General features: G+C 40.8%; 2 protein-coding genes across 3 annotated transcripts; one reads left to right on the top strand and one right to left on the bottom strand.

Moving 5' to 3' along the window:
• Window positions 1-144: 144 nt before the first annotated feature.
• On the bottom strand, window positions 145-4,997 carry nelfe (negative elongation factor complex member E). Its single transcript, XM_086281173.1, has 11 exons — window positions 4,861-4,997; window positions 4,486-4,571; window positions 4,203-4,272; window positions 3,736-3,881; window positions 3,535-3,609; window positions 3,414-3,451; window positions 3,033-3,322; window positions 1,643-1,787; window positions 1,465-1,519; window positions 518-620; window positions 145-419 (listed from the first exon to the last, which is right to left on the bottom strand). The coding sequence occupies exons 2-11, from the start codon at window positions 4,558-4,560 to the stop codon at window positions 340-342; spliced, it is 1,077 nt and encodes a 358-aa protein (XP_086137299.1). The 5' UTR covers window positions 4,561-4,571; window positions 4,861-4,997; the 3' UTR covers window positions 145-339.
• A 74-nt stretch (window positions 4,998-5,071) lies between these two features.
• Window positions 5,072-23,898, top strand: skic2 (SKI2 subunit of superkiller complex). Of its 2 annotated transcripts, none has more exons than XM_086281164.1 (29): window positions 5,072-5,191; window positions 5,527-5,645; window positions 6,355-6,476; window positions 6,671-6,788; window positions 7,676-7,790; window positions 7,913-7,987; window positions 8,091-8,144; window positions 8,243-8,400; window positions 10,212-10,367; window positions 10,509-10,654; window positions 12,085-12,231; window positions 12,318-12,402; window positions 12,487-12,593; window positions 12,789-12,935; window positions 13,019-13,115; window positions 13,225-13,437; window positions 13,914-14,024; window positions 14,670-14,781; window positions 14,902-15,020; window positions 15,772-15,903; window positions 16,008-16,145; window positions 16,241-16,345; window positions 17,495-17,624; window positions 17,740-17,866; window positions 18,860-19,070; window positions 19,860-19,970; window positions 21,182-21,400; window positions 21,788-21,928; window positions 23,443-23,898. In XM_086281164.1, exons 1-29 carry the CDS (start codon window positions 5,179-5,181, stop codon window positions 23,641-23,643), a joined length of 3,729 nt encoding a protein of 1,242 aa, XP_086137290.1. In that variant the 5' UTR covers window positions 5,072-5,178; the 3' UTR covers window positions 23,644-23,898. The 2 variants fall into 2 exon arrangements, with proteins under 2 accessions (XP_086137290.1, XP_086137291.1); XM_086281165.1 differs by lacking the exon at window positions 5,072-5,191 and adding an exon at window positions 5,237-5,370.
• Window positions 23,899-23,932: the final 34 nt, after the last annotated feature.

Below are 23,932 nucleotides of genomic sequence, written 5' to 3' on the forward strand. Positions count from 1 at the left end.
AAACAGATAGCAGGGCACATCTCAGAAGACAAGATGTTTCTTTCTAGAAGGTACTTTTAGAGTCAAAACTGAGTCATTTAATATATAAATTAGAAGTCGCATGTTTTTTTTAATATGAATGAGTGACCTACACAAAAGAAAACATTCACAAATACAATTCTTTTACTTTTTGAGCTCAGATGTGTAGTTTCACATGCAAAGCTGCATATGTAGCATTACATCCAGCCTAGAGTAACTACAATGCTCTGATCAAAAAGGCTACTGATAATCTTTTGTCTTCTACAAAGCACATGCAGCAGGTTAGCAGCTCAGAAACAGAGCAACAAAAACATGGACTTTTCATCCCAGGAAAAGATCTTCACTGTACACCACTTGGTTCCTTTTGTCCCGGTAGGAGCCTTTAGTGCTGTTCTGCACGGCTGTAAAGGAAAGATAGGGGTGACGGTTAATCCACGCTGTGCAGACACACAAGCTGTTTGATCAGTGTCTAAACGCACAATACGAGTGCTCTATTTACCCAGTGAAGCCCACACAGATTTGCCAGTGGCAGCGTCCAGCATCGGCTGCTTCCTGGCGATGCTGACTTTGATGTGAACGTCTCCCACCGTGGTTCCATTCAACTGTGAAACAAAAAACAGCAAAGCCAGTCCAGCCTTTTAGTCTGCTGTGTAGAAATAAAACCAGGCGCCTGTAAAACTACAGCAAGTCTTTATCATTAAGTCATTATTGTGCTCTGATGAAGGCCACAAGGGCAAAGCGCCTGCATGTTTGTGGACATACCAAAGAGTCATATTTACTTTTCCCCCTCTTTAAATTAATAATTGGATTTTTTGGATGATTTCTTAGACTGAAGATGCTCATTTTTGAAGCCAAGCAGTAATCAGTATTGAGACCACCCAGGTAGCTGGAAGATATACTGTCCTCCCTGAGCTGCTTGTATTCAACTGAATAAGATAACTGTCCTTTGAAGGAGTTTCCAAATTCTTTAATCGTTTTAACCACTGTCTGGGCCACAGTATGATAACGTTATGCCAACTCGAGGGATCATGCTGACCATGCACCTAATCAAAGAAGATAATGCAGTGTATTCTTTAAAGTAAAGTGTGCGTGTTAGTCCCCATAGGGAAATAGTTCCTCTGCATTTAACCCATTCACCCAGTGAAGCAGTGGGCAGCCGCCAGTGCAGCGCCCGGGGAGCAGTGTGTAGGGACGGTACCTTGCTCAGGGGTACCTCAGGGTCGCCGTTCAGTGGAGTCGAACCCCCGACCTTCCGATCATGGGGCCACCACTCTACCTACTGAGCTATCCCTGCCCCTTTGTACCACAATAAGATATAAAGTCTTATTGTGGTACAGCTTTGCCTGTATTGCAATTTAGACATTCACCAAATCAATACCTGAAAAAAACAAAAAACAAACACAATAGACATAACAGCTGGGTGGCAGGAAGAAAGATAGCACTAACCTCAGCAACAGCCTGGTCTGCAGACTCCATCTTCTCAAAAGTGATAAATGCACAACTGGACAGAAGAACAAAACAGAAAAGGAAGAATAAATCATCGTCACACTATTTATATTACTGCATGAAAATGCAGGCAGAAATGACACTTATGAGCACACAGTTTTGTTTAAAGCCTCCTTACTTGCGTGGGTTGTCCATCGAGAGATCGATGATGTTTCCGTGTTGAGAGAAAGCCGAGCGCAGGCTGTCCTCGCCGAGCCCAGAGCCATAAACGTAAACGGTGTTCCCCTTTCGCACTCCTCTGCGCTCTGGGTACGAGTCTGACCCTGAGAGTGAAAAAAGCAGACAGGGACAAATCATAAACCAGCAATGTTTTTTTAATGTAGCTTGTTTTTTCACAATTTTATTCTTCCATAAGTATTACAGAAAAATTAACTAAAAAATAAGATAAAAATTACTGGAGAAGTATGGAAGCAGCACTGTGTACAGAATAAGTGACTTCATTGTATTAACATGTACTTTTTGGTCAACACGTTTCCACAAACTAATTCCACTTTATAACTGCCAATAATTGGATTTGTAGCAAAGCTGTTCCCACAAAGCTTTCTAGAAGTACACAAACCAGGGCTATTTTTGGATCTTTTACGAATATCACAGTGGAAACCTCTTTAAACCTCTTTCAAATAACCACTTTGAAAAGAATGATGATCCAAAACACTGCAGCAGGAGCAGTGACAGGAATCCGAGAGAGATCATATTACTCTCCAGTTAGCTTCTCTTCACTTGCTCGAGAAAATGCAGACTAGATTAGTTTGTGCTCAGGTCTGGATCAGGTATTTTGAACAATCCCTCAGTTTTTAAAGCCCACGACGAACTGAGCACCTACCCTCTCCTTAACTATTATATTAACACATCTTTTCTCTTCTTGTATCTTCCAACAGGTTTCTCTGACAGCATGTTCATAATCTTTGGTTAGAACTGGTTAGTGTTTCGTCTGTAAGGCAATCAGCCTTAAAATTTCTTAACCCCTAATTTGATTTTGACCTTTTGACACCTATCAATAAGATTAGAAATAAGCAGACTAGGTCAAGGATGAATTTGTAAACTCTTGACATAGTATATTACAAAAGATAAGCAAGCCTTGGCCAACCACATCTAAATAATAATGGGTTGCATCTATATAGCGCTTTTCGAGACCCTCAAAGCACTGTACAATTCCACTATTCATTCACCCTCACATTCACACACTGGTGGAGGCAAGCTACAGTTGTAGCCACAGCTGCCTTGGGGCAAACTGACAGAAGAGAGGCAGCCATATCGCGCCATCGGCCCCTCTGGCCATCACCAGTAGGCGGTAGGTGAAGTGTCTTGCCCAAGGACACAACGACCAAGACAGACAGAGCTGGAGATCAACGTTCCGGTTACAAGATGAGCTTCCCAACCCCCTGAACCACAGTCGCCCCATCTTTTTATTTCCCCATCTGATTTTTTTCTGAAGATATGGAAATAAAAAAAATGCAAAGAGACAAACATTAGGTCTAAAGTTCACATAACAGAAAATGGTTACTTACGTCTGAAGGGTCCATCTCTCTCTCTTTCCCGGTCTCGATCCCTGTCTCGACTTCGGTCTCTGTCTCGTTCCCGGTCCCGTTCCCTGTCTCGTTCCCTGTCTCTTTCCCTGTCTCTTTCCCTGCCTCGGTCTCGATCTCTGTCCCGTTCTCTGTCTCTCTCCCTTTCCCGTTCTCCATCCAAATCTCGGTCACGGTCCCGCTCGCGCTCTCTGTCTCTCTCCATGTCCCGGCTGGATGACATGCTGCCTCCTTCGTCCTCATCCCGGTATCGGTCGCTTGAACTAACAAAGCTGCAGCAGAAAACAAAGAAACCAAGTTAGACCCACAGATACAGAATTTTGGCGTATTAAACATGCTGTTCATTATGGATTTGGAATTTACCTCTCATACAGAGACTTCCTGTGGGCTCTTTTTCCAGACTAGAAGAAACCAAAAAAATATGACAATATTAAATTTAACAGAAACAAAGTGGTAAAGCAATGCTTAATGTCCTGTATTATACCTCAGGCTGGTCTTCATCTGTCGAGACACTCCTTTGAAATGGTAAGAAAGCAGGAACTGAGCCTTTTTCAGGGTCCTGTGAGACATGAAGAGCAAAAATCCACCACATGTGAGGAGGAGAGTTTAATAATAATTTTACAACTGCTCGTAAATGCCAGAAATAAGAATTACAGGTCATGCAATGTATTTACTGACATCCCACCTTGAGCTTAATTTCCAGCATTCGAGACCTTTTAAATCCAGAGTTTTTATTCTCAGATTTAATAGCACTGATGGCCCCTGACTTGATGAGCATCTTTGCTTGTTCTGTTGCTGTTGCAGTGTCAACAACAGGCTGGTCTGACAGTGCTTTGACAAAGAAAAGAAACAGACAAAAAAAAGTAAATAACAGTACAACCAGTGTTTAAAACAAGCCACTCCAATGAACAATAATAAAAAATACATGTCTTAGATTAGATCAAATATTCTACTGGTGTTATGTTTAAATTTTACAGTATAAACCTATGAGTCCCATATATGACAAGTCAGATTTTTCCAGTTAGTTGCTGGTGCTTCAGATTATAATGTTGATGTTTACTTTTATTAAAGCCTTATTATAAGAAAGACCAGAGTGATTGAGTCAAAAAAAAAAAAAAAAAAGAAATCCAGCGGTTAGCTGGATGCACTTACTCCGTTTCAAGCCACTCTGGTTTGTCTGGTTGGTTGAACTCTGCTTTTTCAAAGCAACCAGTGCCTTTTTCTGAATAGAGAGGTAAAAAGTGTACATACAAAGCTTTATTTGAGTCTTCAGTATAGCTATTTTACATATTCACGTGTGTCTTCGATGTTGGAAGCGGGATGAAATGTTAAATCTCTGTATAGTGTAGCAAAGAGGAAGCTTATATTATGAAAAAGGAATGGTTTCCTGTTTGGAATGTTCCACAATTTAGTACAGACCAAAAACCTTACATACCTTTTTCTTGAGTTTAGCATATTTCTTTTGTAAAGCCTCCTCTTCCTCCGTCAGCGAGCTCGGAAACACCACCATGATGGCAATCACTAAAATGCAGAAAACATGTTTTAATGAAAGAAGAAAAAAAATACTATTTTAAGAGAGGTAAACAAAAAATAACAGATTCCCCTATTGATTTACCACCACCAGCTGGCCACAAGCTAATTAGCCAGAAACCACAACTCGACTTCTTTCAGATAAAATAAAAAAACTGTTCACTCAATCCAGACAGGGTGTAAATCCGAAGTCTACCTCGATATCAAGATACCAGTGAAGTCCTACAGGAGCTATAAAATAAAGAAATGTCCATTATTTTAATCTGTTTTAATCGCTTACCTGCTTCAAACAGTTGCAATGGCTAATAGGAAGAATAACGCCGGCGCGTAAATGTGACGTTGTTCTCTTTATGTTTTGTTTTGGCAAAAAAGTTTATAATATTATTTTAAAAAGTACAGAAAACGATATTTCTAACTTATAAAACATTTTATCTTATAAAAGTCTTTGTAATATTTTTTTTAAAGAATTTTATGTCTTTGCGTTTAAGTCGAGCAGTTTTTTGCTAGCCACTTCCGCTTGTCAATTTTGGCAACTTCCGTGGCCACTGCAGCAACTACTTTGTGGCAACTTTTAGATTTCGTTAACGACTGTGGGGGCATGGATAGACTAAGTACGTTGTGGGTTGTAATTTGTCAAGCCCGCTCCTTAAATAATTATAAATATCTAACTGTATTATGTTTATTTTTGGTTAACTAGCTCCATTGATGTAGCTTATGATGCTATGGCTAACAGAGTAGCTTCTTTCTGCACCCTCATAAAGCACAGATTTAATATTTAGCTAATCAGCAAGTAAGTGTGGTAATATCCGTTAAGCATTTACGGAATAAATACGACCAGATAAATGGTTAATTTAACCTGACAGTCTTTTTCTTCATCTTTTTAATGCAGCCTGCGTGAATGTGTGCTTGCTCATCCATTCAGACTCTTTATGTTGTCTCTCTGCAGATGTGCCCCCTCCGGGCCCCATGGATCTGCCCATGTCCCTGCTGGAGATGGGATGCTCTGGCAGGTTTGAGCTTATCACACACCCCGTGCCCGGCCAGTCTTTACCTCCACATAGCACGGTCAGTAAGGAGTAAGATACTGTTTACTCATACTATTTTAGCTAAGTTGTAGTCCAATAAAATGATTTGGTCTGTGTTACAACCTAATGTAAAGGATTAAGAATTCTTCAACTCAACGATAATGGCATGCTTCCGGGCTTGTGGTTGGAAATCACTGATGCCGTTGCAGTGGAGCTTTTTAAGACTAAAGCCCTGTTCCCTTGTATTATGATTTTATGATTATGCAGTGTGAGTGAAAACCCATGTAGACCTACTTTTTCCCCATTCTGAAATAAACAAGGGAGTAGATACAAATCTGGGGGTTGACCCAAAGACTTTAAAATATTTAATTTATTTGTTTCCTAATGAGAATTACTTTAGATACAAGAAACAAAATAAAAACAAAAACAAATAAAGCCAATCCTTGTACAATTGCTTTACCCATACATTTTTGTATTCAAGTCACCTAATCTAGCACATTTAGCTTCTTCAGAACTTATTCAAAGTGATGCTTATTAAAATTTCATATTATCTAAGTGACTTAACATTATGGTTTAGTTTCACCTGAGCTGATTGCTTATATTAAATAAGATTTGATTGTGTTTTATCTTTGGGGGATAGTTGATGGTGTTCATTTATAACTTATGTAAATATAGGGGAATTATTTGACTTGTTTTGTTTATGTGGCTCTTCAGGATGTCTCTCTGATCTCTTTTTTTTCCATCCACAGCTCCCTCACGGGCTTCCTCCCACAAACCTGAACCTGGAGACAGAAGTAGAGAAACAGTTTTTAAGAGACCCTGCATGGCTTCCTATACACGACAAAGACTTTGCCTTCCAGAAGTTTCTCAAGTATTTATGTTTGTTATATTGCTAATTAAAAAAAACACTAATAGGCATATTTATTGATTTCACTAAATAATTAAGAGAGTTTCTTGAAATCATTGCTTCCTGAAATCTATCTGATATTGTAATTATTATTGGGTTAAAATCAACGTATGTTTAAAGATGTGATTTTTGTGTGTGTGTGTTGCTGTTCTCATCAGGGTGACCCAGAGGAAGGTTGACGTTGACTCTCTGCTCAACTGTTGTCCATCTCCGCTTCACTCGGGACTGTCTGTTGTCAGAGATCCGACCACAGGAATGCTGCTGGACTTCACTGAGGTAACGTGGCAACATTTTCCTTATTAAAATAAAATCATTATTGTCAAATCATTATTGAACCTGACAAAGAGTATCTTATTGTTTATTAAAAGTGCTTTGCTGTTTCAGCTTTAAATATGTGTGGTCGTTTTAAATATGTGGTTCATTTTAATACTTGGATCAACTTCTTTTTTTGGAGATGCCTTACTCTCTGAGAAGTTTAATTTGGCTTTTTCAGCCTAAAAATGGTCTCCTTCACATTCTTCAGCATCTCTTTAGGCTTTTTAGTGATCCAGTGAACAGCTACCAAATGCAAGCCCAACTCTTGGAATCAACCCCAGAGCTTTTCTCTTATTTAATGTGTCATGGAAGAATGAAGGAACAGGCCTGACCTAATCATAAAACTGCTTGTCAATCAATTATCCAGTTTCTTTTTAGCCTATGAAATTAGAGGACTGTGTATTAAATGGCTGTAATTCCTTAACAGTTAAAACTTTTGTTAAACTCCTTGAATTAAGCCAAGTTTGCTTTTCAATCAAATCTTGATTGTTTGATTTGAAATTCACTGTGGTTGTGTATAGCAACTGTGTCATTGGCCAAAACTTTACATGCATATTTCTATACATATTTTTCAAGACTGATTTTATCCATTTTGGAAAAAAATAGATCTTTTAGATTTTAGGGCCACCTAGATTTAATTTAAAAAGCAAAAACAAAATTTTCACACTCAAGTTGTCACTATTTTTCACTTCTGCTTTTATCTTCAGATCTGTTTGTTCATATTGAAGAGTCAGAGTCTAGCAGCAGGTTATCATTATGGTCCTGCGCATTATCACTGTAATCAAAGGTTGGCTTGATTCATTTCATTTTGGGTCTGTATTCTTTCTTCTTCTTTTTTTCACCTGTAGGTGTTACTGGAGAACACCGGCCTGTCTGCAAAGAACTCGCTGTCATTGCAGCGCCAGCCTGGGCCTCCTTCTGAAAGCCTTCGAGGAAGCAACACCAACTACCCGTTCCTCCCCGGTGAGATTCTTTCATTCATTCAAAGCATTTTTTCTTAGTGATTTCCTGTATCTTTCTTTAGTTCAGATGTCAAAACTGAGGAGTTTTGTTATCTATTAATATTCTTGTTGTTATTGTCACAGGAGGAATGGAGGAACTGACGCTTGAACAAATCAAGAAGAAATCTGAGCTGGAGGAGGAAATTGACTTTGAGAGTGGTGATTTTTTTCCCTCTTTTAAGCAGGATCAATGTAAAATAAAGTCAAACATATTTTATTATTTCACCTCTTAGAGTTTGAGTTTGTCATTACTCTTTTATAGATTTACTGAAGGTGGCCCCTGGACTGAAAGCTGGGATGGACTTTACTGACAAAGGTTAGAACTCAGACTGTCCCAACAAAAAAAAAAAAATACTACATGGTCTAAAAGTAGATAAATTAATGATTTTGTCTTTTTAAAATTGTATCCTGAAGATGCCAAAATAGCGAAGCCAGAGGTCAACCTCATGTCGCTCCTGTCTACCGTGGAAGGCATTAGTGGTTTGCAGCTTGAGGAGAAGGAGAAAGACAAAGAAAGTGAAGATGCCCCCAAACTACCACGAACAAACAGTCTTGAAGACCTGGGCATCAAGGTACATCTTTTATTTCAGATATCTGGTAAAATGCTTTTCTTCAGATTATACTCCCTGAAATGAATGACTGTGAATGATAAATATTAGCGCAATATCTTTAAGTAAATATAGCAAACAGCTCGATTAAAAATTTGAAGGTTAATATGATGGGAGAAGTTTTACATGTGGTCAAATTCGCCTGTGTTGTGTATTGAGATGGTTCCCATCCAGCAAACACTCAGTGAAAAGGAAGTTTTGCCCGACATCTTAATGCTCAGGTTTGGTTCGAAGGTGAAAACTCAGATCTTGAACAAACATTGAAAAAAGAAAAGTGGTTGCCTGTTAGCCAACCAGTAGACCTGAACCCAGAACCTTCTTCCTCAAGGCAGCAGTACTACCAAACGTAACTTCTACCACAGTAACACGGTGCAACCCACAGTGAGACATAACACTTTTAGAGATGTCATTTACATGTAGATGCATGTAAAGGGCAAATATGTTTCTTGACCACAGTCATTATACAATCAAACGAATGTCGTATTTGCTTTTTTTAAAAACATACTGCCTGATGTCACGTGGACGTCTGACAACCTTTAAACAAAGTTTTGATGTACAGGTTGGGTTTTTTATGCATTGAGCATACCGGTAATTTAGTTCTCCACCAAAGGAGATTCACCTAAAATGTAACAGAGGTGCCATTTACTCAATTAACTTGAAATGGATTCAAACACATGGAGATCTGTTGAGTAACATACTCTTACATGTGTATCACCAACCCTCAAAAGCCTGTTTTAAACAAGGAGAAACCCTGAAGATGAATTCAAACACAGACCGTTTGAAAATGAATGAAAAATTTGAAATATGGGAAGCAAGTTTGGTATCAGGCATGAATGCGTTCTTTTATTCTTTCTTTGAATTGTTCAGAGTACAATGCAATGCAATTTTATTTATATAGCACATTTAAAACCAGGGAGTACACCAAAGTGCTTCACAGTAAGGAATAAACAGTAAAATGATTACACTGAACAGTAAGTCATTAAAACAAGGTAAAATAGCAAAAACAAACAAAGGCATTAGTAAGTAGGGATAGGGAGAATTCATGATAATCCAGAGAAATGAGTAACGATACAGCAACTAATGAGCGGTGACAATCAGCATGTCAGAAAAGCCAGGTTTTCAAGCATGCTTTAAAGGACCGAATGGAGTCAGAGGCACGAATGATAGCAGGAAGAGTATTCCATAGGTTTGGTGCTACTGAGGCAAAGGCACGATCACCCCTAGTCTTCAGACGGTGCCCGGGCTGGGCCAGAAGTAACTGACCAGATGATCGTAAAGAACGGCTGGGAGTATAGAGACTGAGGAGGTCGGTGAGATAGTCAGGAGCACGGTTGTTTAGTACAGTATAATATTCCTATAATATACCTAACACTACTGCCCACCATCACAGTTCTCTCCCTAGAAATAAATTTTGAAGACCATGACTGTCCAACTAGATTTAGCCCAGAGGCTAATTTACATGAGCTTGTGGTGCTCAGTGAGTTGCAGTTCTTTGTTGTCATAGATGCAGAAAGAAAAGACGAGAGGTAAAATCTGGAAATCCTTCTCTCTTGCATTCATCCTTTAATTGTGGTGTTGATAAAGCTATTTTCAGTATTTAGTTCTGAATTTAATTCAGTCTTTTTCCAGTGCAGAATTTGTAAAATAAATGCTGCTATTCGCGTAGCAGGAAACAGACAGACATTAAAATAAAAGAAAATTGATGTGAGTTAACTGTCGAGTGTTGCTAAATATGAACTGCTCTGAAGCTTTGTTTCCTTCTCCTCTGCCTGCAGGATGCTGCGTCATCCTCGTCTCCTCCAGAGAAAGGAAAAGAAGAGAAATCAAAGCTAAAAGAGAACACAGAGGAAAACAAGAAATGGGCCATTCCTGTGAATATAACATCACCCTGCGATGACTTCCACAAACGCATCCCAAACCCAGCTTTCAAGGTTTGGGTTCAACATAACAAAAAATAAAATCCATTTGTCTTATTTTGATATTTTCACCTCTCTCTGTTGCTTCTCTGAACACGGCATGTGGTGAGCTGTTAAGTGAAAACCTTTTTCTTTTTTCCTGTTTCTCTGCTGCAGTGGCCTTTTGAGCTCGATGTTTTCCAAAAGCAGGCCGTGCTGAGGCTGGAAGCTCACGACTCCGTGTTTGTGGCCGCGCACACGTCTGCTGGAAAAACAGTGGTGGCCGAGTACGCCATCGCTCTCTCACAGAAACACATGACGAGGTGTGTATTTGTGCACAGCTCAGAGGTGAGCTAAACCCTTTTTCAGTACAAGCTGTAAGACGGAGGTTGTTCTTGTCTTCAAGGCTGGAAAAGAAGCAAGAAACACTAATGACACGAGACAGCTGTGACTCACAGCTCACATAGTTGTCTGCCGAAGGTGGTTTGATCCCCAGCTCCACATGTCACATCATTGGGCCAGATACTGAACCCCAAATTGCTCCTGATGAAAGTTCTACATGTGTAAAACATGTGCTTCATAGGAATAAAAAAGCACTATATAAATACTTTTGAAATACGAATACAAATGAATACCAGGAAGGAACCACCAGGAAGAAAGAAGACAAGATGAACTTAATTCATGTACTTAAAATGAAAGTACATAAATCCCCAGTAAAGAATGGAACAAGCTGGAAATGCTCTGCTACGACATTTTAAATTATAATATACAATAATAATATATAAATAAAATAATAATAAATATCAAATTATGCCATGCTGCAGTATTGTTTGGCCTGTTCACTGCTATACTTAATCACATTGAGAAAAATCTTAAAAAGGGGTTGTTTATAGTGCTAAACACAAACATTAAAACAGTACTTTTAATCATACCGACGATTCACTTGAGATTCACGATTCACGATGTCACCTGAGCCACTGCTGACCTTTGACTCCCGATCATGTAGCTTTGAGGACAGTAAACAAACACACACAGATTAAAGTGTCATAACTAAATCATAAAATAAATAGTAAAAACTTACTTTTAATATTTTAATAGCAGGAGTCTCACCATTAGGTAATGATAGAGTGGTTATATTATGGCTAAGTTTCTTATTTAAGGTTTACTTCAAACTGTTCTGTGGCAGATGATTAACATGACTTAGATTCAAATAAATAAATATTACACCCCAGAATAAAAGCAGCTTTTGTTGGCACTTTCACAGTCTTTGTTATTCTGACACAACCACTAGGTGGCACAAAAGTCAAATACTTTGTGTTTCCAAACATTTACACTGTTTTCCTTCCTATCCAATGGATGGCTGATACTTGGTGATTTATATTTATCGACTGGTGTTTGTTTTTTAATTTTTCTATACTTAAAGTGTATGCAGGAATCAATACATTTAACATATGTAACCCTTTAATCTGAAGACTGTTACTGCTTGTTGTTATCATGTGTTACCTGACAGTGAGGCAAGTAACAGGTTTTGTATAACGGGTAAACAGCTGTTTAGTGTTGTGGTCGAACATAAAGTTTTTAATGTCATTATTTTGTTCTTGTTTGGCATTATTAGACTTCACAGTCTGTAGTCTTCTAATATATATATTTAATACATAATTAGACCTATAACATCCAGATTAAAGTGTTTTTTCTTTGCAGAGGTTTATTAGAGGTTTATTTTCCTCTCTCTCTCTTTCTTGTGTTTTTAAAGGACCATCTACACATCTCCTATCAAGGCTCTGTCCAATCAGAAGTTCAGAGACTTTAAAAACACATTTGGGGACGTTGGACTCCTTACGGGCGACGTCCAGCTCAGTCCTGAGTCGTCCTGCCTCATCATGACCACTGAGATCCTCAGGTGCTCGGACTGTTTGTTGTATATATTAGAAGCAACGTATTGAGTAGAGTAAAGTTTCTAGATTGCTCCGTCCTCTCCTCTCTCAGGTCTATGCTTTACAACGGTTCAGAGGTCATCAGGGACTTGGAGTGGGTGATCTTCGATGAGGTTCACTACATCAACGACGCTGAGGTCAGGGAGCGCACCCACGGATTCATTTTTTTCCAGCTGATTTTCGAGGTTAATTGACTTTCCTCTCGTGTTTGCTTTCCTCAGAGAGGGGTTGTGTGGGAGGAGGTTCTGATTATGCTTCCCGATCACGTCAGTATCATTCTTCTCAGCGCCACAGTGCCAAACGCTCTGGAGTTCAGTGAGTGGATCGGGTAGGTGCACCACGCTGACAGCAGCCACTGAGCATTAGAGAGCTAATTGTGGAGTGGTGACAGTGGCTGCAGTCGGTAATTCTCCTTTAGAAATCTGCTCTCGCACAAAACGATTCAAAGCAAGACTTCAGCTTCTGCCATTAATTGCATTTCTCTGTCTCGCCCTTATTATTGTTTTTTTTTTTTTTACCCCAGTCGTATTAAGAAGAGGCACATTTATGTGATCAGCACACTAAAGAGACCCGTGCCCTTGGAGCATTATCTGTACACGGGGAACAGCACCAAGACTCAGAAAGAGATGTTCCTGCTGGTGGATGCTACAGGAAACTTCCTCAATAAAGGGTACAGCTTCGCCGCGTGGTGCTTCCCTAGTTAATAATTTCTTGAAGTTGTTTCTCAAAGAGGAAGTTGTGTTTCTTGTTCAGATACTACGCAGCCGTCGATGCTAAGAAGGAGCGCACCAGCAAACATGCTCAGTCATTTGGCACAAAAAACACCTCTCAAAACACCACCGCTAGTCAGGTAATTCTCTTTTGTCACTATTTTGCCTTTTGATTTCTCTCCAAGTCATCCTCTTATTTCCTGTTTTCATCCATCTCCCTATTTTTTAATTATTTGCTTCACCCCACAGGACCGATCAGTGTGGCTCACCCTGCTGCACTTCCTGTCCCAGCGGCAGCAGACCCCGGTGGTTGCGTTCACCTTTTCTCGAACACGCTGTGACGAGAACGCCCGCTCGCTGGACTCCATGGACCTAACCACCTCCATAGAGAAGGCGGAAATTCACTCTTTCTTCCAGAAAAGTCTCACTCGCCTCCGAGGAGCAGACCGGCAGCTGCCTCAGGTAGTAACGAGCAGTCAGCAGGGGCCCTGCTTTTCCTCTCCCCCAGACTGTTAATACAGGCTGCTTTCTGAATTGTGATGAATGATAATTTCTTCTTTTATATGAGTATTTAATAATCATCTGGAACAAAAAGCTCCCCTAGGTACAATATATTCATCATAATAATGAAGGCATATAAAAAGATTTGCTATTTTGGTGTGCAGTTTCACTGCAGCATATGCACAGACGTGGTTAGTTTACATACACTCAACATGGACATGAAAGAATATGCATAATTAATTTATTTCCGTAAATACAATCAATTTTAATTTGAAAATGACTGAATCTTTGTGCTTTTTAGGATTTTAGACTTTTCTTAAACAGCGGCTTAATTTGCAGCACACTTAAACTGACTTCCAGTCAAAGATTTATGGTGTTTTGCCCACAATAGAACATGTTAATGTAACATTAAACTTGTCATTGGGGTCTTCTTTTAGATCTTGCACATGAGAGACCTGTTGAAGAGAGGAATCGCAGTCCATCACAGCGGGATCCTGCCAATCCTGAAGGAGGTCATTGAGATGCTTTTTTCCAGAGGCCTCGTAAAGGTGAGCGTGACTGGAAGTTGAAATAAAGCTATGATGCTAATGTGGCTTGGACCACAGCTGTGTTTGAAATCATGCTTTTGAAAATATTGGTGCAACACACACTACAGGATGTTATTGAGATTATTGTGGCAGAGGGAGCAATGCACCACACTTAATACATAAGTATTAATGGTCTCATGGGGTGCAGATGTTAATCTGTGGTGTAACCACCTGCACTAATATCGTCAGTAACGCTGCAGTGAGGAAAAAACTAAAGTTATGCACAATTAGCAAATCAGAGAATTCTGTGAAAACAAATATGGTGGTAGAAAAATATCTTTCCATATCTTAATATCAAGTGCGTCTTTTTCTTGGAATTTGTTTTCTCAAGCAAATCTGTGATGATCAGGTGGGGAAGTATTTGATGGAAATGACTTGGAATTTCTCTGTAATAGCTGTGGTCAGAAAAGCGGATGATGGTTAGTGAGCCTGCAGGCTGAATCTTGGATGAGATGTAGCTACAGGGCTTGTTTTCTCTTTGGAAGAATGAGATCAGAGGAAAAAGAGACAATTTTGTGCTGCAACCCCACCTATTTGCTACACTCACCTTCATTTGCAAATAAAAATAGCTCTACCAGCTGTCTGCATCTTCCCTTCCTCTCCCAGGTGCTGTTTGCCACCGAGACCTTTGCGATGGGAGTGAACATGCCCGCCAGGACCGTGGTGTTCGACAGCATCAGGAAACATGATGGAACCGGCTTCCGAAATCTGCTGCCAGGTTTGATACTCTCCATCTCAGCCGCCATCACTAATGCTTTCTAGTCCTTGAGGATAAATTGTAGCTGAGGAAAAACAAGCATTTTGAGACCTGTGCTCATGCCATGAACCATATTTTTAGGTGAGTATATTCAGATGGCGGGCAGAGCGGGCCGGAGAGGTTTGGACGCCACGGGCACTGTGATCATTCTGTGTAAAGCCGGCGTTCACGAGATGGCAGATCTGCACGTCATGATGCTGGTGAGGGCCGCAGCAGGGTTTCATTTCATAACATCTACCTGCCGCGTGGGTTTATACATCGTTCCACTCAAGTCTCTCGGTACCCATCTCTCCACATCTAAAGCAAAGCTGCACCGCTTATTTATTTTGGCTGTGATTCAAGGAAGGTGTTGCACGCTCCGTTATTCATTTAACATTTAATTACACAGTTGAGTGGGCTATTTTAACACAGTCTCCCTCTGTGCCAGTTTGAAAAGCACTGCTTTGGGTTCAGTGTGGAACTGAAACACAAATTGTGTTTTTTATCCTTTTTTCTTTCATGGATGCTTTACTTTCTTTTGTAAATGTAGAAAGCCAGAGCCTCCTCTTCTACAGATGGTGCAAAATTAAATAGGCTGTGGTCTTTTTTCACAATATTTCTGGACTTTCAAGGCTGATATTAATTTTTGAGATATACAGTGCTGTGAAAAAGTATTTTCCTCTTTCCTATATTTGTTGGTTTGTTAGTTTCTTTTTTGCATATGTTTCATATCATTAAACAAATCCTAATATTAGGCTAAGATAACCCAAGTAAATACAAAATCTGCTGGGGTGAGATCAGGTATACGCTGGGTGGTGTGGCTGTAAGCAATTACAAAGTGTTACGCTTTAAAAAAGAAATTAGTGGCGTCAGTAGATGAATTGGAATCAGAGCAGTTTTGATTTTCTAGCTTTAGAAAATGGTTTGCATCCCATTTCTGTGCTGACTCTTCTTCCTGTGTGTCTCCCTCAGGGTAAGCCCACCCTTCTCCAGTCCCAGTTCAGACTGACTTACACCATGATCCTCAACCTGCTGCGAGTCGAAGCTCTCCGTGTGACCGACATGATGAGGAGGAGCTTCTCTGAAAGCCACAGAGATACTCAGGTAACATTTACAGCTTCATTGAATTTTTGCTCTGTAACATTTTTCCTGTCTAAGAGCAGCTGAGAAATGTCTCTTTTTCATCTGTCTTGCTGCTGCTGCTGCAGACCCACGAGAAGAGGATCAGCCAGCTGAAGCAGATGTTGTCCGCTATGCCCTCCGTGGACACAGAGGGCCAGCTCTCTGACCTGTTGCCTTACTACCACACGGTCACTGAGCTGAAGAAAACCACAGAAGCAGTCCAGGTAAACTCGCACATATTCAGAATCACGATTACATTCATACAGCTTTAATCAGCTGCTTGTTTACCTTTATCATTTCCTCCCCGTCTCAATCTCAGCACGCTATTCTGGAGTCTGTGAATGGGCTCAAGGCTCTCTCAGTGGGTCGAGTCATTGTAGTTAACAACAAACAGCATCTCAACGCCTTAGGAGTTATCCTACAGGTAGGTGTATATTCAGTGTGACACCCAACCACAGCTATTCTGTGACACCAGGACTATTTGGGGTCATATTACCTGTTTCAGAGCAGATACTACTTGTGGATGAAGACGGTTTTGTGTGACTGTGGATGCATGAGCAATCAGACACTTACCTGATTGTGCTGTGCAAAAGATAAAAACCTAAAGAGGGGCTAAATCTTACATAGGATTTATTTCATAAAGAAAAGAATAGCTTATTTGTGTAGAATTATGTAACAGTGGCAATTAACAAGTGAAATAAATAATCAGATTTTGTATAAAAATGCAAACTAGGATTAAAAAATGGCTGATTATTGAGCGAAAAGTGAAAGTTGCTAGTTTGATGCATGTTTCAGTGTCGTTAATTCCTCCAGTGAGATGAATACACAGAAAGTAAACAATAACCTAAAATCATCTGGTTTCAAATTCTTTGCTCACACAAATAAAATTTTAAAAATTGGTACCAAAGATGTTGTTTTGCCTAAAAAAAAAATAAAACGGAACTATTAATCAGGCTCTTCAGCTCTGTTGTTTTTTTTCTAATGAAGTTTGTGTTATTTATAGGTTGCTTTGGTGCTTAGATGTTCAAAGTCAGTACAATACTTTTGTTTTATCTGCTCAAATTAAGGCTGAGGGTCTGTTCTTTGAAATACCTGTGTTTTGTGAACCATGTGCGGGGACCGTATCCTATGTGCTGAGTTTGCTCTCTGTTGACAGTGGCTACTGCCTATTAGATCAACTCTGGGCTAAAGTGGAGGAATTAGTTGATGAACATCGTGGCAAAAGGAAAATGGGAAAATGTTACGGACAGTGAGACAATCAGCAAGTGATACAGAGTCACAAAGAAGAATTTTTCTTAAATAATATTGTCGGCGATGTTGAGCTGAACAAGTCTCCATATGAGCTCTGTGCCCAGCCTCTGGTCTCACTGGTGAGACAGGTGACATAAAAGCTGAACGGGTCACCAGTAAAAGAGGAAATACATCCAGACGCTCATTCTCAGCAGAGGGTGGTGTAGAGTTTCTGCGTCACCCAACCTGCATGTGTTTGGATTGCCACAGATCTCCCTCATGTGTGAACAGTGTACAGTGTCCTTGCTCCCGTATCGTTCTCTGACTTTTCTCTGTGCGTCAGGTGTCCAGTGCCTCTGTGAACCGCACCTTCACAGCCCTCATCATCTGTGAGAAGGGCAACGAGGAAGGAAAAGGCAACGACAACGCCGCTCTGCCTCACCTCCACAACACGTCTCTCTTCATACCTGAAGGTGAGGAGGTGGGGTTAGCTGCAGATGCTAGCCAGCTCTGTGTGATCGCTTTCACGAACCACTTTTCAATTATTTGATGTAATTAATTTTCTGTTTTGCCTTTAACGTTCATCAGGCCCCTGCAGCCACACGGTGCAGAAGTTGAAGCTTCAGGACATCTCAGCCATCACGGTGAAAACCCTCAAAGTGATTCCAGAAAGGATCATCGATAATTACAACAAGAGGCAACAGCCACGATTCAAGTATGCATTTGTTGTCTTTGTCGTGATTTAAGAACTTTATTTATTTTTCTAATGAGGATCCTATTTCAACAGCGTGAAACGGCGTGTTATACTGCCATCAGAAGATGGGTCATAAGGGATCACCATGATCAGCAACAATGTTTAGTTGGTGCTAAGAAGCCAAAAATGTGCCAAGAAAATATCTCTCACATGCTTTCATGTTATATACCCCAAATTCTGACCCGACTATGTGAATGTTGCAGGAAGAATCAAGACTCATTATACCAGGCAACATTTTTCCTGGTTGAATTGTAACCTCGGTTTGTCACCTGCTCCGAGGTTTTAATAAGTTGCCCATTCATAGGTGCTCTTCTGCATACTTTGGTTGTAGTTAGTGGTTATTTTAGTTACTGTTGCCTTTCTATCCGCCTACAGATGGTTGTGTGGGAAAGTCCTGGGAGACCAGCAGTTCTGAAATACTTCAACCAACAACCATGTCACGTTCAAAATCACTTTAATCACATTTCTTCCTCATTCTGATGCTTAGTTTGAACTTCAGCAGGTTGTCTTGACCATGTCTACATACCTAATTCCACTGAATGTCTGCCATGTGATTGACTGATTAAATGTTGACATGTAATATGTAGCTGAATAGGTGTACCTAATGAAGTAGGAGGTGAAAATATATACATTTGTCTGATTCTGTTGCTGGTTGTGCTTCATAATTACATATCTTTATTGATTTTCTTTTGTATTTTCTTTTATTTTTAGCTGGTTTTTACTGTGTTTTTTGTTCTCTTATGAAAGCGACAGTACAGATATTGACAGGGTTTACAGGGAGAAATGAAAAGGGCCTCATCACTCTACCAGATGGATTACCACCTTTTCTTTTTTGTCACTGCTATAGTTTAAAAATATCTGGCCTTTTTTGTTGTTGTTGCCATTTTCTTGCATTTCTCAGATCAGTCTACACTGTCAAGCTAAAAATCTTCATCACTTCCCTTTGTCCTTTAGGCTTGATCCTCCTGGTCAAGCCATCTCCACGGCGACACAGGAGCTGCTTCGATTGGCAGAGGCTAACCCCAGCGGCATAGCAACCCTTGACCCCGTCAATGACCTCCAGCTGAAGAGCGTTGATGTGGTGGAGGCCAACATGAGGCTCCGTGTGCTGCAAGACAGCCTCAGAGATTTCAACTGCATCCACTCACCCATGTTCGCAGAGCAGGTGTGTGTCTGTGTGTGTGCGTGTGCGCGCGACAGTTTTTAAAATATCCTGCAATGAGAAAAGTGTCTCAGCCCGAGTGTTTGCTCATAAAGAAAGAAAATCACATTTATTTTGTGCAGCAGTTACACATCTATGCAGCTAATTAACATCCTTACATAAGACCGGCCCCCCTCCTTGATAGCGTCTCTCGTTTCTCCCTTCTCACAACACCGCCAGTTTCTTTTTATCCTTCCAATTTTTCCCCCCTGTTCTAATTTCACAATAATAACATCAAACTCAAAAACCAGATCTCTGCTTCTGTGCCGTCTCTCCTGTCTTCCTGGCAGCTTCATTGGGGAGATAAGATGCAAGAATCTGAGCTGACTGCTTCTATAATTACCCATATAGGCTCATAGCTGCAGCTCATCACTGTCTCACAGGCACAGCGTGTTATTTGAGCCACCAATACACACACACACACACACACACACACACACACACACACACACACACACACACACACTCTCTCTCGTTACTCTGCAAGATAACAAGCTCTTACTTGCAGTATCAGTGTCTCCTGTTATCACTGCACATTCACACTTCCTTATGTCTTTATTCAACCTTGTGGGTAATAAAAATTGGCGGTGTGGAGATCGTCCTCAGTGGTTTAAAGCTGCGTTAGCTAAAGATGCGTTAATGAGAGTACAGAAGTTTTTTATTATCTTCTTCTCTGTTGAATTCACTGGATTTAGGCCAAGTTCTGCTGTTTCATTTCTCAAATTGAGTATCCTGTGTGTCTGTGTGTGTCAGTTTGCTCGGATTAAGGAGAGGATGAGCCTGCAGGAAGAGCTGGACCAGCTCCTCTTCCTTGTGTCGGACCAGTCTCTGACTCTGCTGCCAGAATACCACCAGAGGATCAAGGTTTGGATGAGAGTCTTTATCCTGACGTGTTTCTGTCCGTTGGCAGAAAAATGAATCACCGGCTATTTTTATAAGTCAGTCATTTACTGAGTAAAAAAAAAGTGTAAAGACCTCTCGGTTGCTTCTCAGATCGGAATATTTTCCTCTTCGTAATCTTCCTGTGTGATCGTAGGTCTATGAATTATTGAATTTATAATACCTTTAGACATAAAAAATGTTCCCATCACAATTTCCCAAAAGTCAGTTTGCTTAAATGAGGTTTTTGATAATCTCAATAATTCCCAAGACATCAGAAGTTTGCTACATTGTCCTCGATTTGAGTCCAGATGGGATCTGTGCTGCGTTTGTCTTTCTCTGCTGATTATGTCTCTAATAAAAGCATTAAAATAGGTGAAAAAAATTTACAAATATTTAATTTAGAGACAAAGAAAGGAGCTAATATTTAAAAATTACCTTATGCTAACAGTGATGCTAACAAGCTGTTTATTTTTGCCATTATAGAATTTAGTATTAACATGCATATGTTTGCTATTCAGCACTTAAAGCAGACTCTACCCGCTGTGCTGTCACAAGAGAAGCAAAATTCATCCTCTAGGTGGCGCTTGAGGAAAAAAATTCTTTAAAAGTGACAAAGATTCACCGCCTCATCACAGAAGATGATCCCAACAGTTGAATCAGTAAATCAAAGTACAAATGTTATACAATGCTACTTTTGGCTCCACAGGTGGAATCGAACCAGCACATCTGGAATCGAACCAGCAACTTGCTTGCCAAAGAAATGTGGGACAGCCCTAAGTATTATATATTAAAGAGCTGGTTTGAGGCAGTAAACGAGCTCAAAGCGTTCAGCTGCACGTTCAGTAATGGTGCACACACTCGGCCATTTGCATGAGCTCTTTGTCAGGTGATGGAGGATCCAGTCATCCTCATCAGGACATTGAACCAATAAGGAACTCCCTCAGGCTCCCTTTGCAGTAAAATGTCTGGGATTGCACCACCTTTCAGTCACAGCTAGTGCAATCCCTCCACATTTCTTCTTACTCCTCAAATTTCATATCAGTGAGATTTTTCAGTCTGGACTCAAGTTGTTGAATGCTTGACATTTTTTATCTGTTAGCATAGTTTCCCAGGTTTTAGTAGCACTTTTTCCTTCAAAACTCCACAAAAATAAACAAACTCAGAGGTTTATTTTCCTCGCCGGCCTCCCTCAGGTCCTTCAGTCCCTCCAGTACATCGACAGCGGCGGGGCAGTGCAGCTGAAAGGCCGCGTAGCCTGTCAGATCAGCAGCCACGAGCTGCTGCTGACGGAGCTTCTGTTCGAGAACGTCCTGAGCCCGCTGGCGCCCGAGGAGAGCGCCGCCCTGCTGTCCTGTCTGGTCTTCACTCAGAACACCCAGGTGGAGCCGCACATCACCAACACGCTGCAGGAGGTGAGGAGGCAGAGGAGTTTTTTTTCCTTATGACTCACTCACACACAAACACTCACATCACGTGACACTGTGCACATTTGATGAACAACGTCCCGCAGGAAGGACGGCGAGGGCACGTCACCTGACTCACCCCAGTCACTCCCTCACTTTTAAATCACTCGCCGAGTCTTTTGCTTAAACACGAAGGAGCTTTATGGCAGCCTGAATTAGTGATGACTTAAGTAGCAGTGCAGACACTAGAAGATCAGAAGTACAGCGACGCGGTTTGTAAAGCAGGTTCATAATGTCCACACTGAGAGGCGGGAGAGCGAGTCACTTGTATCTACATGATCAAATCCGGCCACCAGCTGAACTCAGCATCCCGATCTTGTCATTTTTCTCTACCAGGGCATCGAGCAGGTGAAGTCGGTGGCTCAGCGCATCGGAGAGCTGCAGCGGGAGTGTGGGATACCGCAGACGGCTGAGGAGTTTGTAGGCCAGTTCAAGTTTGGGCTCACAGAGGTGGTTTACTGCTGGGCCAGGGGAATGGTGAGGTTTAACACTTTGTTGGGCTTTATTTGACCCCAGTCACACCTTTTGGTGAGAGGAAGTATGTCTAAGAATGTGTGGGAATGACTTCACTGAGAACAGAGGAAGTAAAAGCAGTTTTCAGTCTGCTGGGGCTCTCGGAGCAGAGGTGAGCGTGATCCTCTTAAATCCACCTAACAAGTCATCGGGTCACAGATGTGCTGTTCCTCTGCTGAGACGAGAAAGTGTAACGCATATTAATATTAATCCACCAGCTCTGCCTACCTGATGAGCACATTTAGCCCCAAACAGGAGGGAAGAATCCAGATTAAGACAACACTCAGTGCCAGATGACAGAGATTGCACTTTAATCCCTGCTGTTACTGGGACTGGTGATATTTATAAGATTATTTATTTATTTTTAACCCTTTAAAGCAAAAAGGAATAAAAAACAAACAAACTATAATTTGTTCCTATTACCTGTCATTGACACCTGGATTTGGCCTCTTTCTTCCATTTTTCTCAACACTGTTCCTCCTGAAGTCTTATCATGTGACTCAGTTTCATAACTGCCATTCGTCTTGCGTTGGTGGATCCAGTTTTTGTCATTTCTTTGTGATGGATTTCTTACAGGCTGCTAACAAGATTTTAAACAAATACATGACCCAGTAATTTTGGCAGTTACCAAATTAATACACTCCCTGAAATCTACAGTCCCAGGTTAGAGCCAAAATACATTTATATTTACTCCAACATGGCTGTTTGCAGATTCAGACTTGCTTTTAATTCTGGGTGTTGACAATAAGTGTTATCAAATCTTAAGAAATTAACTGTTGTCTTCTCAACATACGCAACCTCAGAAATATTCTTACACCCCCCCCCCCCCATTACATGTAGCATTTCCTCTCCATCAGTTGCTGCTATAATGTAGATACTACTCTATTTCTTTGAAATGTTGACTCCACTTCTGTCCTCTGAGCTTTACTTCTTTACTCAGAAGAACCCAAGATGATTTCTTCTTATATGAAAATTGTTTTAAACTCTGTTGTTGTTTTTCTGATCTGCAGAGCGGTTAAACAGCATCACTGGTTTATTTTTGCAGGTCTTTGTACTTGCCAAAAGAAAAGTAAAGCTCAAAAACAAGCCCGATCATTCAGTTGCAAATAAGGACAAAGATTAGAAGACAAGTAGTGTGATTACTCAAACTGCATGTTGTGAACAATCATGAGAATTTAAACACTAACTTCTCAGTTTTGGCTTCAGGTATCAGGATTTGTGGTTCTTAAAAAGTTCTTTGTTTTTTTAAAGCTGCCTGCAAATCTAATCATGTTTTTATTCATCACATGCAATTTAATGTTACAAAATATAATGAGTTTATCACTTTATGTCACCCCAGACAGAGTATCCTGGAGTACCAGAATGTTACCATAGAAACTGTCTCCTTTCTTTACTTTATGAATGGATAAACTTAAGATGTGATTCGTGCTGTTAAAGTTTCCTCTTCGTCGCTCACCACCTCCTCTGTCCCGTCCCAGCCCTTCGCAGAGATCGCCCAGCTCACGGACGTCCAGGAGGGCACGGTGGTCCGCTGCATCCAACGCCTGGACGAGGTGCTGAAGGAGGTGAGGCAGGCCGCCCGCATCGTGGGAGACTCCGTCCTGGGGAGCAAGATGGAGAAGGCCTCCTTGGCCATCCGCAGGGACATTGTCTTCACTGCCTCCCTGTACACCCACTGAAAGGTGGCAGGAGGGGGGACGTGTGCCTGAAGCCAAGTGCTTTCTTTGAGGTGGAGGGGTGAGGGAGATGTACAGGGAGGAGATAATTGAGGCAAGGGTGTCTTCACATGTTTGGAGCTGAATGTGCCTACAAAACATGTTGATGTTTACATATAAATTCTTAGCAGGATGGAGGGACTTGTTTTAATCAAACAGACCAAAGTGCAGACTGTGAGGTGGGGGTTGGGGGCTGCATTGTAATTTATTGTACAGTAATAAAAAAAAAAAACTCTATTCAAAGCCTGCCTTT

This window comes from Aulonocara sp. 'chitande type north' Nkhata Bay, linkage group LG22 (assembly GCF_057382095.1).
Source record: "Aulonocara sp. 'chitande type north' Nkhata Bay isolate Kocher_YH1m ecotype deep benthic linkage group LG22, A_spYH_male_GT1.1, whole genome shotgun sequence".
NCBI lineage: Eukaryota > Metazoa > Chordata > Actinopteri > Cichliformes > Cichlidae > Aulonocara > Aulonocara sp. 'chitande type north' Nkhata Bay.

Coding starts and splice junctions, on each gene's coding strand:
- nelfe (XM_086281173.1), bottom strand. CDS start 4,560: ATGGTGGTGTTTCCGAGCTCGCTGACGGAGGAAGAGGAGGCTTTACAA. Junction 4,273..4,485: donor ATGCTAAACTCAAGAAAAAG/GTATGTAAGGTT, acceptor CTCTCTATTCAG/AAAAAGGCACTGGTTGCTTT. Junction 621..1,464: donor CAGACCAGGCTGTTGCTGAG/GTTAGTGCTATC, acceptor TTTGTTTCACAG/TTGAATGGAACCACGGTGGG.
- skic2 (XM_086281164.1), top strand. Junction 6,789..7,675: donor TGCTGCTGGACTTCACTGAG/GTAACGTGGCAA, acceptor TTTCACCTGTAG/GTGTTACTGGAGAACACCGG. Junction 16,346..17,494: donor CCTTAGGAGTTATCCTACAG/GTAGGTGTATAT, acceptor TCTGTGCGTCAG/GTGTCCAGTGCCTCTGTGAA.